At 43.2% G+C, this 12,837-nt stretch overlaps 1 protein-coding gene across 3 annotated transcripts in view; it reads left to right on the top strand.

The window, feature by feature from the left end:
* clpb (ClpB family mitochondrial disaggregase) overlaps nt 1-12,837 on the top strand; it is a 134,861-nt gene that overhangs the window by 60,992 nt on the left and 61,032 nt on the right. For all 3 annotated transcript variants that reach the window (XR_009644810.1, XM_060826352.1, XM_060826351.1), the window contains exons 6-7: nt 88-185; nt 10,680-10,794. Coding sequence is in view for 2 of the 3 variants with exons in the window: in XM_060826352.1 (XP_060682335.1) it covers nt 88-185; nt 10,680-10,794 (213 nt within the window). In the remaining variant the exon portion in view is untranslated. The remainder of the gene's footprint in view (nt 1-87; nt 186-10,679; nt 10,795-12,837) is intronic.

A 12,837-nucleotide genomic window follows, 5' to 3' on the forward strand; every position in this document is an offset into this window, starting at 1 on the left:
GTTTGTCATAAGCTGCGGAGGTGGTGTTCTCAATTGGCTTGTTAGGTTGGCCAATCTTGTTGAGCTTTCAAATTATTCCTCATTCAGGTGCTAATCCTTTACTGCGGAACGAAATGGGACACACACCAGTGGACTATGCCAGAGAAGGACAGATTAAAACACTACTGAAGGAGGCTGAGGTGAAGGTGAGTGCAACATCCTAAGCATTTAGGAAGACAGCCTCACTGTCCTGGGGCAGAACCTGCTGCAATGTCTTCAGTTTCTCAAACTGTTCAAAATGAATGTGACCTCTTACCAAGTCAGTGGTAAATGGGGAGGCGATGGCCCAGTGGTATTACACTGGACTATTAATTTGGAAACTCGGCTAATGTCCTGAGGACCTAGGTTCAAATCCCACCATAGCAGGTAGTGGAATTTGAATTCAATAAGGAATCTGGAATTAAGGATCTAATAATGACCACAAAACCATTGTTGTTTGTTAGAAAAACTCATGTTCACTAATATCCTTTAGGGAAGGAAATCTACCATCCTTAACTTGGTCTGGCCTATTTGTAACTCCAGGCCCACAGCAATGTCATTGACTCTTAACTGTCCTCTGGGCAATTAATGATGGCATAGCCAGAGATGCCCACAACCTCTGAGTAATTTTTTTTTAAAAAAGCAACACTTAACTGAGCCACACACATCAGGTGCAGCAGTGTAGTGCTGAGGGAGTGCCACATTGTCATAGATGCCATTTTTGAGTTGAAATCTGAAATGGAGGTCTACTCAGGTGGATGGAAAACATCCACATGACTGCTTGCCCTTCAAGACACCTTCCCTATCTCTGTAATCTGCTCAAGATCTACAAGATCTCAGTACTCTTTCAATTTAGGCTTCTTACACATTCCTGACTTTAATCACTCCCCCTTTGGTGGCTTTGCTTTCAGTTGCCTAGATCTTCTTCATTAAGAAACTTTTTAAAGCCTTTTTTTAAATCAAGCTTTTGTACATCTGCCCCAATATCTCTGATTGAATTGCAAAAATGTTAAGAGTGCAGAAGACGACTTTTGGCTAATCGTGTCTTCACCAGATCTCTGTGTAAGTATTATAACTCACTGCCTTTATTATAACTCCTGTCTTTTCCCATATCCATGCACATTGTTTTGATTTCTATGACCATATAATACCCCTCTTGAAAGCCTCAATTGAACCTGCCTCCACCACATTTCCAGACAGTGCACACCCAGAGTAGAAAAGTTTTTTTTTTCTCAATGTATTTGCTTCTTGGTACCAGAGTATGGCAACATTTGTTTTTTGCATGAGAAAACACTTCTCACTATATTTTTATATATATATATATATGGCAATAAATCTAAATCTAATCTTTTGCAAATTACCTTAAATCAGTGCCTTCTCAATTTCAATACTTTTATTAGAGGTAACAATATGTCCCTGTCTAACGTGTCTAACAATGCTTGATAATTATCCCTGTGAAGCTTTGCAATGTTTTACTACATTATAAAGGCTATACAAAAGTGTTGTTTGTTGAGAAGAACTTCACCATGTATATAAGCCATTCTATATTGGAGGTTGGATGGTGTTCGTGATAAAAACGGAAATTATGTCTATTAGTCTGCTCCAGGCTGCACTCCCGATCAAAATATCGAGAGGACTCAAAATGGGCTGGCATGATGGCTCAGTGGTTAGCACTGCTGTTTCACAGCACCAGAGGCCTTTGTTCGATTCTACCATCAGACAACTGTGTATTGAGTTTGCACATTCTCCCCTGTGTGCATGGGTTTCCTTCAGGTGCTCCAGTTTCTTCCCACAATCCAAAGAGGTGCAGGTTGGGTGGTCATGCTAAATTGCCCGTAGTGTCCAGGGTTGTGCAGGCTAAGTGGATTAGCCATGTGGAATGCAGGGTTACAGGGATAGGGTGGAGGGTGTGAGTCTGGGTGAGATACTTTTCAGAGGGTCGGTGTGGACTCAGTGAGCCAAATGGGCTGCTTCTCTGCTGTAGGGATTCCAAGAGGATCACAGATCATTCAGTACTTTTGTAGGTGATACTTCATTTATTCTTTTATGGGATGTGGGCATCACCTGGTGAGCAGTGTTTATTTGTCTATCCCCAGAGGGTGGTCTGAGCTGCGATCTCAAGCCAATGGTGTAGATATATCCATAATACCATTCAGGAAGAGCTCCAGGCTTTTGAACCTGTGACAGTGAAGGTACAGCAATATATTTCCAAGTCAGGATAATGAGTAGTTTGGTGGGCAGTTAGAGGTGCTTGCAAGGGATGGGTTCCAATATATCTGCTGCCCTTGTCCTTCTAGATGGAAGTAGTTGTGGACTTGGACAATGCGTTGAGGGAGCCTCTGTGAATTTCTGCAGTGCGCCTAGTAGATGGTATACACTGCTGCTACTGAGTGTCGATGGGGGAGTGAATGAATGTAAGTAGATGTGGTGCAATCCAAACAGGATGCTTTGTCCTGTCTGGTATCAAGCTTTTTACATGTTGTTGAAGCTGCACCAATCCAGGGCAGTGGGGAGTATTCCATCACACTGCTGACTTGTGCCTTTTGGACAAGCTTTGGGGGAGTCAGGAGCTGTATCCCTTGGTGCTGGGTGTGCTATGAAATATCAATAGGAGATTTAGTTTCTCTCCAAATAGAGATGATCACTGCTTGGCACTTACGTGATGTGAATGCTCCTTGCAATTTATTAGCCCAAACCTAGATTTCCAGCTGCTTTTGGGCACAAGCTGCTTCAGAATCTGAGGCATCATGTTCAGGTGCTGAACACTGTGTAATCAGCAACGAACATCCCCACTTCTGACCTTGTAGTGAGGGAAGGTCATCGATGAGGCTGCAAAGATGGTTGAGCCTCGGACACTACCCAAGGAACTCTTGCAGAGATGTCCTGGAGCTGAGATGACTGACCTTCAGCAACCACAGGCATCTTCCTCTATGCTAGTGGGTCTCCAACAAGAAGAGAATTTTCCTCTCATTCTTGTTTGCTAGATTTCCTAGTTCAACACTACTTTCCTAGTTCAATTCTGCCTTGATGTTGAGGGAGAGCAGTCACTCACTCCCCTCTGGAGTTCATCTCTTTTGTCCATGTTTAACAAAAACTGCAATGAGATCAGGAACTCAGGGGTTCTGGCAGAGTGCAAACTGGGCACCAGTGAGTAGGTTATTCCTTTACAAATGCCACATGACAAATCTGACTTGCATCACTTTCCCGATGATGGAGAGTAGACTAAGAGGGGCATTAATGGGCCACAGTGGACTTAGCTTGCTTTTTGTGAACAGGGCATTCCTGGGCAATTTTCTACGTTGTTGGGTACGTGTTTGTATTGCAGGTGTACTGCAACAGCTTAGCTATGGGCACAGGTAGGTCTGGAGCACAATTTTCAGCATTATTAGAATGGTGTCAGAGTTTTTTTGTTGTTGACTGACACAGACTTGATGGGCTGAAGGGCCTTTACCTGAGCTGTAGCCTTCTATGACTGTGTATCCTTTGCAGTACTCAGTGTCTTAAGCCATTTCTTTCTGTCATGTGCAGTTACCAAATTGGCTGAACAGTAGCATCTGTGACGCTAGGATGTCAGAACGAAGCTGAAATGGATCATCTACTTGGCAATTCTGGCTGAAGATGGTTGTAAATGCTCAGCCTTGACCTTCACTAAAAGTACTAGGCCATCCATCATTGAGGATGGGGTTATTTGTGGAGCCTGCTTCTCATGTTAGGTTGGCTGAATTTGGTTAGTTTATTGGAATTGGAATTTTATTCATTCACAGGATGAGGGCATCGCTGGCTAGGCCAGCATTTATTGCTCATTCCCCGTTGTGCAGAGAGCAGTTAAGAATCAATCCCATTCCTGTGGGTCTGTAGGCCACACCAGGTAATGATGGAAATTTCTTTCCCTAAAAGACATGAGTGAACGAGATGAGTTTTTACAACTATCAACAATGGTTTCATAATTATCATCAGACTCTAATTCCAGAATTTTATAGAATTTAAATTCCACCATCTGTTATGGCAGGATTTGAACCAGGTCCCCAGAATATTACCTGGGTCTCCGGATTAACAGTCGAGTGATAATATCACTCGGCCATGGCTGCTACTTTCTTTGAAATTTACCCCATTTAACACCGACATAGTGGCAAACTACACAGGGGCTTTGTCTTGACCAGTACACAGTCCTTGAGATGAGGTTGTACAGATATGATACTGTCAAGGGCAGACACATCTGTGGCAGGGAGATGGATGAGGATGAGGTCAAATATCTCTTTCTCTCTTGATTCCTTCACCACCTGCCGCAGACCCAATCTAGCAGTTGTGTACTTTAGGACCCAACCAGCTCAGTCAGTAATGCTGCAGCCGAGCCAATATTGGGCCACTGAATTCTCGCACGCAGTGTACTTTCAAAGAATAGAATCATAGAATCCCTATAGTATGGAAGCAGGCCATTTGGTCCATTGAGTCCACATTGACCCTCCATGGCATATCCTACTCAGACCCACTGCCCCCCACCCTATCCCTGTAATCCTGCATTTCCCATGGCTTAATCCACCTAGCCTGCACATTCCTCGACACTAAGGACAATTTCACATAGCCTGTCCACCTAACCTGCACATCTTTGGATTGTGGGAGGAAACCCACGCTGACATGGGGAGAATATGCAAACTCCACACAGACAGTCGCCCGAGGTGAATCAAATTGAGGCCTCTGTTGCTGCGAGGCAGCAATGCTAACCACTGAGCCACCGTGCCGCCCCAAATATATTCATTTACAGGTTGGGGACATTGCTGGCTAGGCCAGTGTTTATTGCCCACCCCTTTATTGCCCAGAATCAACCACTTTGCTGTGAGCCTGGAGTCACATGTAGACCAAAGATTTCATCCTCTAAACGACATTAGTGAATCAAATGAATTTTTACACCAATCGACAAGGGTTTCTATTGAATTCAAATTCCCCAATCTGCCAAGGCAGGATTCAAACCCAGGTCTCCAGTACATTACCTAGGTCTCTAGATTAATAGCCCAGTGATAATACCACTAGGCATTCACTTCTCCCAAATTTTGAGCCCTTGTCCCCCTCAGTCCTTCCCCTAAGTGGCATTCAACGTGGAGAAGTACTGATACATCAGCCGAGGGAGGACAATACATAGTAATCAGCAGGAGGTTTTCTTGCGCATGTTTGACCGGGTGCTATGAGATTTCATGGGTTCAGAGTCGATGCTGAGGACATCTAGGGGAAATACTTTCCAACTGCCCCTCTGCTGGGTCTGTCCTGGGATCGTGGTGGTGATGACTGAGACACAATTGTGCCCTTAGCATCATACCATACAGAGAATGGCAGGCTGCTGCTTGTAAGTGAACTGTGTCCTTTTGGCTTTTTCTCAACTGCTTGTGTCTTTGGTAACGGCATGATGGGGGTGCACCAAGTTTCAGTCTTTCATTTGCCTTTTTGGTGCCTCAAGGTCATTTTTCTGATTTTTTCCTTTAAGAAGGAAATTTACAGAAAGAACACGTTATAGAGATATGGTGAGTGAGTATAGCTACCAGGTGATTTTGTGTCACTTCTCCATACCGAAGAGAGAGAGTGTAATTTAGTTGCTTTCCTTTGTAGTCTGGAAGGTTTTACTTATTGATTAGACACACAGGTTGACCAGGATCCCATCAAGCTGTTGTTACTATGCTGTACCCATCTGAGCCCACAACAACCGGTCCTGTTAGAAAAACCATTCATAAAACTATCTGTGTTCTGGAGAAAGGTCAGTCGACTCAAAACATTAACTCTGCTTTCTTCCCAAAAATGCTGACAGACTTTGAGTTTCTCTAGGAATTTCTGTTTTGTTTCAGATGTTCAGCATTCTCAATTCTTTGTTTTATCAAAAGCAGATAATTTGTCACTATCCAAACAGACACAGATAGTGCCATTCCATCTAAAATTGCCCCTCAACGACTTCAATAAGGCACCATTGTAGTTACAACTCTCAATGTGTTCCAGCAGCTCATTTTTTAACAATTGCAACCATCTTCTTCCACAATTTCTTTAAAGTGGTATCTTTTCCCATTTTATTTAGTCCACAGTCCAAAACAAAGTGATGTTTACAATCCTGGGACCAAGATAGCCCAAGGAAACAGCATCCCTGCATGTAGACTGGCTAGTGTTGTCAGAATGTACATTTCAATGAGATCCTCTCTCATTCTTCTCAACTCTAGTGAACACAGGCCTCATCAACCCAATCTCTCCTCATGTGACAAACCTGCTATCCCAGGAATCAGCCTGATGAACCACTGCTGCACTCTCCCTTTGACAAGTATATCTTTCCTTAAGCATAGAGACCAAAATTACACAAAGTCCCCTAGCTGTGGTCACTGCAAGGCTCAGTACAGTTGCAGTAAGCCTTCTTTTCTCATGTACTCCAATTCTCTTGCAATGAACCATGTCGTGTGACTTCCCAACAGCTTGCTGCACCACTAATGCTCGCTTTCAGTAACTGATGTACAAGGAAATCACGGTCCCTTTGGACATCAACATTTCCCAATCTTTCATTATTTAGATTATAATCTGCCATTCTGTTCAATTGGCCAGATGGAGAGTTCCACACTTATCCATGTTATACTACATTGGTCATGCATTTGCCCACTTACTCAACTTGTCTAAATCACCTGAAGGATTTTTGCATCTGCCAAATGACCCTTCATCTATGTATTTATTTGCATGTGTTTTCATATTCATGTTTTTTAAAATTCTTTTATAGGATTTGGGTGTAACTGGTAAATCCAGCATTTGTTGCCTATCCCTAATTGCCTTTGAAGTAAATGGTTTGCTCAGCCATTACAGAGGGCAAGTAATAATGAATCTCATTCCTGTGGGTCTGAGATCCCGTGTAAGCTGAATTGTGTAAAGACGACAGTTGTCCTTCCCCAAGGGGCATTAGAAAGTCAGATAGGTGTGTACTAAAATTGCTGATAGTTTCACGGTCACCATTTCTAAGAATAACTTTCAGTTCTAGATTTATTAATTAAATTTGACCAGCTACCTTTCTGGGATTTGAACCCGTGTACCTGGAGTCGGTATGTGTTGATTACTGCACCAGTGACATTACCATTTCACCACATCTAAAATTCAACCAGTGTAGGCATGCCAGTCAAAGCACTGAAATTCAACAGCTTGCAACCTGAAAACACCAGGAGCCAGGAAAAGTTTTATAGACATGCACATACATTCACAAACACACACGCAACAGCCTCGTCTCTCTATAGCAGTTTTCTCATTATGTTTTAGAAAGTGACTGATGATAAATTGCCCAAAATGAAATTTCTTATATAAAAGAAAATGGATGCAGTTGCAAAACAAACACTCGATAAACTGATGGAATCCATCATTCGCAGGGTTTCAAATGGGGCAATAACTGTGTGACAGCTCCCATGTGAAAGGAACACTCACAAAGCAGCTTATGCTGAACCTGAGCCAGGCTAAACATACAGGTCCTTCTGGCGCAAGATGCATCATCCAAACATCTCTTTAACACCCAGATATCTCAGTGTATATAAAATTACAGATCACAGCACAAGGTTTTAATTTGCCTGATATTTTGGCATTCACGTATTTGCATTTGACCTCCACAATGCACACAGATACAAACTCTTATCCTTTAATGTGCAACACTAAATAACAAATAGATTAAATGTTCAAATATTAAACAGACAGCTTTGCTGCTTTTAATACATATTCAGAAACTTTCAAAAAAATGAAGTTGTAAAGCTGGAGGTATTTTGAATAATTTAATCAGAGAATATGAAATAAATAAGGCAGTTTTATTCTTCCCTTAATCCATAAAAATCAGGGTTATTATTTTCTGTACAATTCTTGTTGCTTTCCCACTCTGTGTGTCCATTTGAAAGTGCCACACTCTAATGCGAGGTCAGACTCTGAGATACTGACCACCAACCAGGTATCTCACCCAAGTGCCTATTCATCACCTTGAGATCAATAGATTATTCCTCTCTGTGATGTATTACAGACATGCCAGACACTTCACACATCCACTCACCCATTCACTCTCACTTTACCACACTCTCTGCCCTGCTGTCTCACTCATTCTTTTTCACCCATCACTCCTCTCTCTCTTGTTCACTGTCTTAGCATCTAATTTAGCATCTAACTCTCTATTGCACTCCGACACTCACTGATACTGTGGTTTTGGGTGACAACATGGGGTGATAGGTATGAAATTAGATTTATTGAGTTCAGGAAGTGATTTTCAGGGACTTTGCTCAGTTTCGGGGATCTGGTTCCCAATGAGCAACTTTCATCAGCAATGTGGGAGAAGATACCTTCAATATTGCTGTCAAACAGCATTTACTTGAAATGACATGCTCACAGATGCTTGATTTGGGTTCTTTTGGGAAAACTCAGCTCCTGAACCAAAACATGGACAAAAAGAGCTGAACTCCACGGATGAGATGAGAGTGACTTACAATGACACCCCAGAGTGTTTGCTCGAGTTGTGGCATCAAGGAATCCTAGAAAACTGAATCGGGGAAAACTCTCCATTGGTTGGAGCCATTCCTGGACAAAGGAAGATAGTTGTGTTTGTTGGAGGCTGAAAAGTGGCAAGAAACGTTCAGCCACACAAATGCCAGGAAATGATCAACTCTAACAAAGGAGAATTTAACCAACATCTCGGGCATGCATCACGAATAGACCATTCAGTCCCGTGAGCTAGGTCTGCCATTCAGTCAGACCGTGGCTCACCTATTTCAGTGTCATTTTACTACATGGTCCCTTTCGCCCTTAATGTAAGTAGAAATCTGTTGCTCTCAGACTTGAACAGACTCATTAACTCAGTTTGTCTAGCTCTTTCAAGTAGAGCATTGTAATGGCACACCATCTCTGAGTAAGAATTCTTCCTCACCTCAGCCTTAAATTATTTGATCCTTGTTCAGAGATAAAGAACCTGTATAAAGAATTCAAAGATTCAGTACCCTTTGAGATAAATAAAAACTCCTCATTCTGTCTCAGTGAGTGATTCTTTGCTCCAAGATTCTGGTCTTAGAATCCCCAACAAGGGCAAACTATATCTGCCTCATCTCATTTTTTAAATTCCAATGACTGCAAGCCCAACTTATCAAATCTGTCCTCATAAGACAGTCCCAGGTATGTCCTGTCCACAAAAAAATAAGACAAATTCAGTTATACCCCATCAGTTTCCTCTTGATGGTCAGTAAAGTGATGGAAGGTGTCACCAACAGTGCTATCAAGCAGCACCTGCTCAGCCACTACCTATTCAGTGATTCCCAGTTTGGGATCCCCCAGGGTCACTCAGCTCCAGCCCTCATTCCAGCCTTGGGTCAAACACTGACAAAAGAGCTGAATTCCAGAGGTAAGGGGAAGAGGGACAGCCCTTGACATCAAGGCCACACATTTGGTTGCGTGGGGCATCAAGAAGCCGTGGCAAAACTGGAATCCTTGAGAATCAGAGGGAAAACTCTGCTGGTTGGAGTCATACTGAGCATTTAGGAGGATGGTTCTGGTTGTTAAAGGCCAGTCGTCTCAGCTCCAGGACATCTCTGCAGGATTTCCTCAGGAGAGTATCCTGGGCCCAACCATCTTCAGCTGCTTCATCAATGACCTTCTTTCAGAAGTAGGGATGTTTGCTGATGAGTTCACAATGTTCAGCACCAATTGCGAATCCTCAGATACTGAAACAGTGTATGTTCAAATGCAGCAACACCTGGACATATTCCAGGCTTGGGCTGAAAAGCAGCAAGGAACTTTCAGCCACACAAGTGCCACGCAATGATCAACTTCAACAAGAGAGAATCTAACCATTATCCCTTGACATTCAGTAGCATTACTGTCACTGACTTCCCCCACTGTCAACATCCTGGGAGTTACCTTCACCAGAACCTGAACTGGGCCTGCCACATAAATAAATACAAGGGCTTCAAGGGGAGGTTAGAGGCAAGGAATCCTGAAGTAAGTAACTCACCTCTTCTCCCCAGAGCCTGTTCCCTGTCTAACAGGCACATGTTATGAGCGTGATGGAATGCTCCCCTCTTCCCTGGATGAGTTCAGCTCCGACAACACTCAAGAAGCTTCACACCATCCAGCACACAGCAACCCACTTGATTAGCATCAGATCTACAAACATCCACTCCCTCCATCACTGACGCTCAGTAACAGCAGTGTGTACCACCTGCAGAAATTCATCAAGGTTCCTTAGATAAGACCTTGCAAACCCATGACCAAGAAGGACAAGGGCAGCAGATACATGGGAACACCACTCCCTACAAATTCCTTTCCAAGCTATTCACCATCCTGTCTGGGAAATCACATGCACACATTATGGTGGTGAGTCACCACTGTCTGGGGGGGGCCACTAGCGACAGGCAATAAATGCTGGCCCAGCCAATGACCCCGGCATTCCATGAATTAATAAAAAATATTCACTTCTCTTACAAGTGGAAGTATCTTCTCTACATCTACTGATTGAGTCCTTCCATGACTTTGGTGCCTTTTGAAACAATCACTAAAAGTACTCAGTTGCACCAAAAGTGAAGGAGGTGAGGGATGGTGAATAAACATCAGTCCTGCAGCAACACCAGGAATGTGTTAAGACATCACAAATGTGTTAACCCCCTAACCAGCGTCTTTGTATGTTTGTCTTTTGCTTACAGTACCAGGAAGAGCAAAGGAAGCGAGAGGCAGAGGAACGTAGACGGTTTCCTTTGGAGCAGAGACTGAAGGAACATATCATTGGCCAGGAGACAGCCATCGCAACTGTTGCAGCAGGTATGTACAAAAAAATCGAGGGAGTGTCTTTTATTGGTTGGGGCCGGGGTTACTGCATTGCGAGTTGTGAGACTCCTAATTTATACTGGCGAACGTGACGACTGTAGATTTTGGAGATCAGAGTCGAGGGTGTGGTGCTGGAAAAACATAGCAGGTCAGGCAGCATCCGAGGAGCAGGGAAATCGACATTTCAAGCATCAGCTCTTCTTCAGGAATGAGGCTCATTCCTGATGAAGGGCTTATGCCCAAATCGATGATTCTGCTGCTCCTCAGTTGCTGCCTGACCTGCTGTGCTTTTCCAGTGCCACACTCTGTACTCCTAATTTACACAGTCGTCATTGGCAAGTCTTTTGTTACATAAAGCCCTGCTGTGATTTTACAGAGTGAGTTTCTCATTCCTGCTTCTGAAACCTACACCAAATGAAAAACCAGAAAATTGTGCAATGGTGGAATCTTGGAGCACCAAGAAACGTCATTCAGACCATGATGCCTGTTTTAGCTTTTTGAAAAAGCTAAATTCAAACCAATGCACATCCCATTGTTCTTTCCTCATGGTCCTGCATTCCTGCAAGTCCTTCTCCTTTTAATATTTGTCTAATTTCCTTTTGAAAATTACTTTTTAATCTACTTCCGCCATCCATTTAGGAAGGAAATTCCAGATCACAACAGGGTGTCATGAGAAGAGAAATTCCCCTCTTTTCTCTTCTAGTCCTTCTGGCAATGATCTTAGATGTCTGTCCTCTGGTTATGATGTCTCCTGACAGAGAGACCAGTTTCTCCCTATTTTCTCCACTGACACTCCCTCCTAAATATATTCTGCCTTCTCTACTCATTCTGTATGTAGATGTCATGAACTATTATCACTTCTGGCAGATTGGTTTCCAGGAAATGGATGATGTTGGTGACTGGAACTTGCTTGGTGGCCATGGGATACAGTGATGTGATACTGCCCATAATCATCCTCTGCACCTTCTAGGGTGGGCATTGTATCCTGATCCTTTTGAAAGGACTGAATAGAGTTTTTATTAAAACACTATGCTGCTGCATTTCCAGCTGGTTGCAATCGTGCCTCAAATGAAGCCCCTCTTTCGTCCACAATTAAAAAATGAAATAGTGTGGTACACGTGCTCCCAATGGCCCTGAACTCGTCAGCAAATATCTTTCTATGCAGTTCAGAGAAAGATGTTATTATTACAAATATTATTTAAATGGAAGAAAACCTGCAGAAAGCTGAAACACAAAGTGCCTGGGGGACTTGTACACAAAACACAGAAACTAGCACACTGGGTTAGCAGGGAATCGGGAAGGGTCATGGAATGTTGGCCCTTATTTCAAGGAGGTTGGAATATAAGAGTAGGGAGGTCTTACTGCAACTGTACAAGGTGTTGGGGAGGTCACTGATGGAGCACTGTGAGCTGTTCCCATCCCTTATTTAAGGAAAGATATCATTTCATTGGAGGCAGTTGAGAGAAGGTTCACTAGGATGGTCCCTGGGATGGGGAGGGATTGTTTTCTGAACAAAGGTGAAACAGGTTGGGACTCTACTCCCTGGAGTCTAGAAGAATGAGAGGGGATCCCATTGAAACATCCAGGATTCTTAAGGGGCTTGAGTGGGTCAATGCTGAGAGGATGTTTCCCCTCATGGGAGGGTCTAGGACCAGAGGGCACAGTCTCAGAATAAAGGGGCACCAATTTCAGACTGAGCTGGAGAGGTTTGAGAGTCTTTGGAACTCCTCGTCACAGAGAGCTGTGGGGACAGAGTCCTTGTGGATATTTAAGGCTGAGAGAGATTCTTGATCAGTCTGGAAATCCAAGGATTACCAAAGGGCAGGAAAGTGGATGTGAGGAATGTGGGATCAGCCATGATCCTATTGAACGGGGTAGCAGGCTTGAGGGGCTGAATGGCCCACTCCTGTTCCTATTTCTTATGGTTAAAACCACTGCAAATCATTCATTTCTTTTGCATCTGAGTAGATTTCTCAAATTGATTTTTTTTTCCAAACAGCATTCAACAATGTTAGATATTTGTGAATTTTATATTGT

The sequence above is a fragment of the Hemiscyllium ocellatum genome, chromosome 6, assembly GCF_020745735.1.
Source record: "Hemiscyllium ocellatum isolate sHemOce1 chromosome 6, sHemOce1.pat.X.cur, whole genome shotgun sequence".
NCBI classification, from domain to species: Eukaryota; Metazoa; Chordata; class Chondrichthyes; order Orectolobiformes; family Hemiscylliidae; genus Hemiscyllium; species Hemiscyllium ocellatum.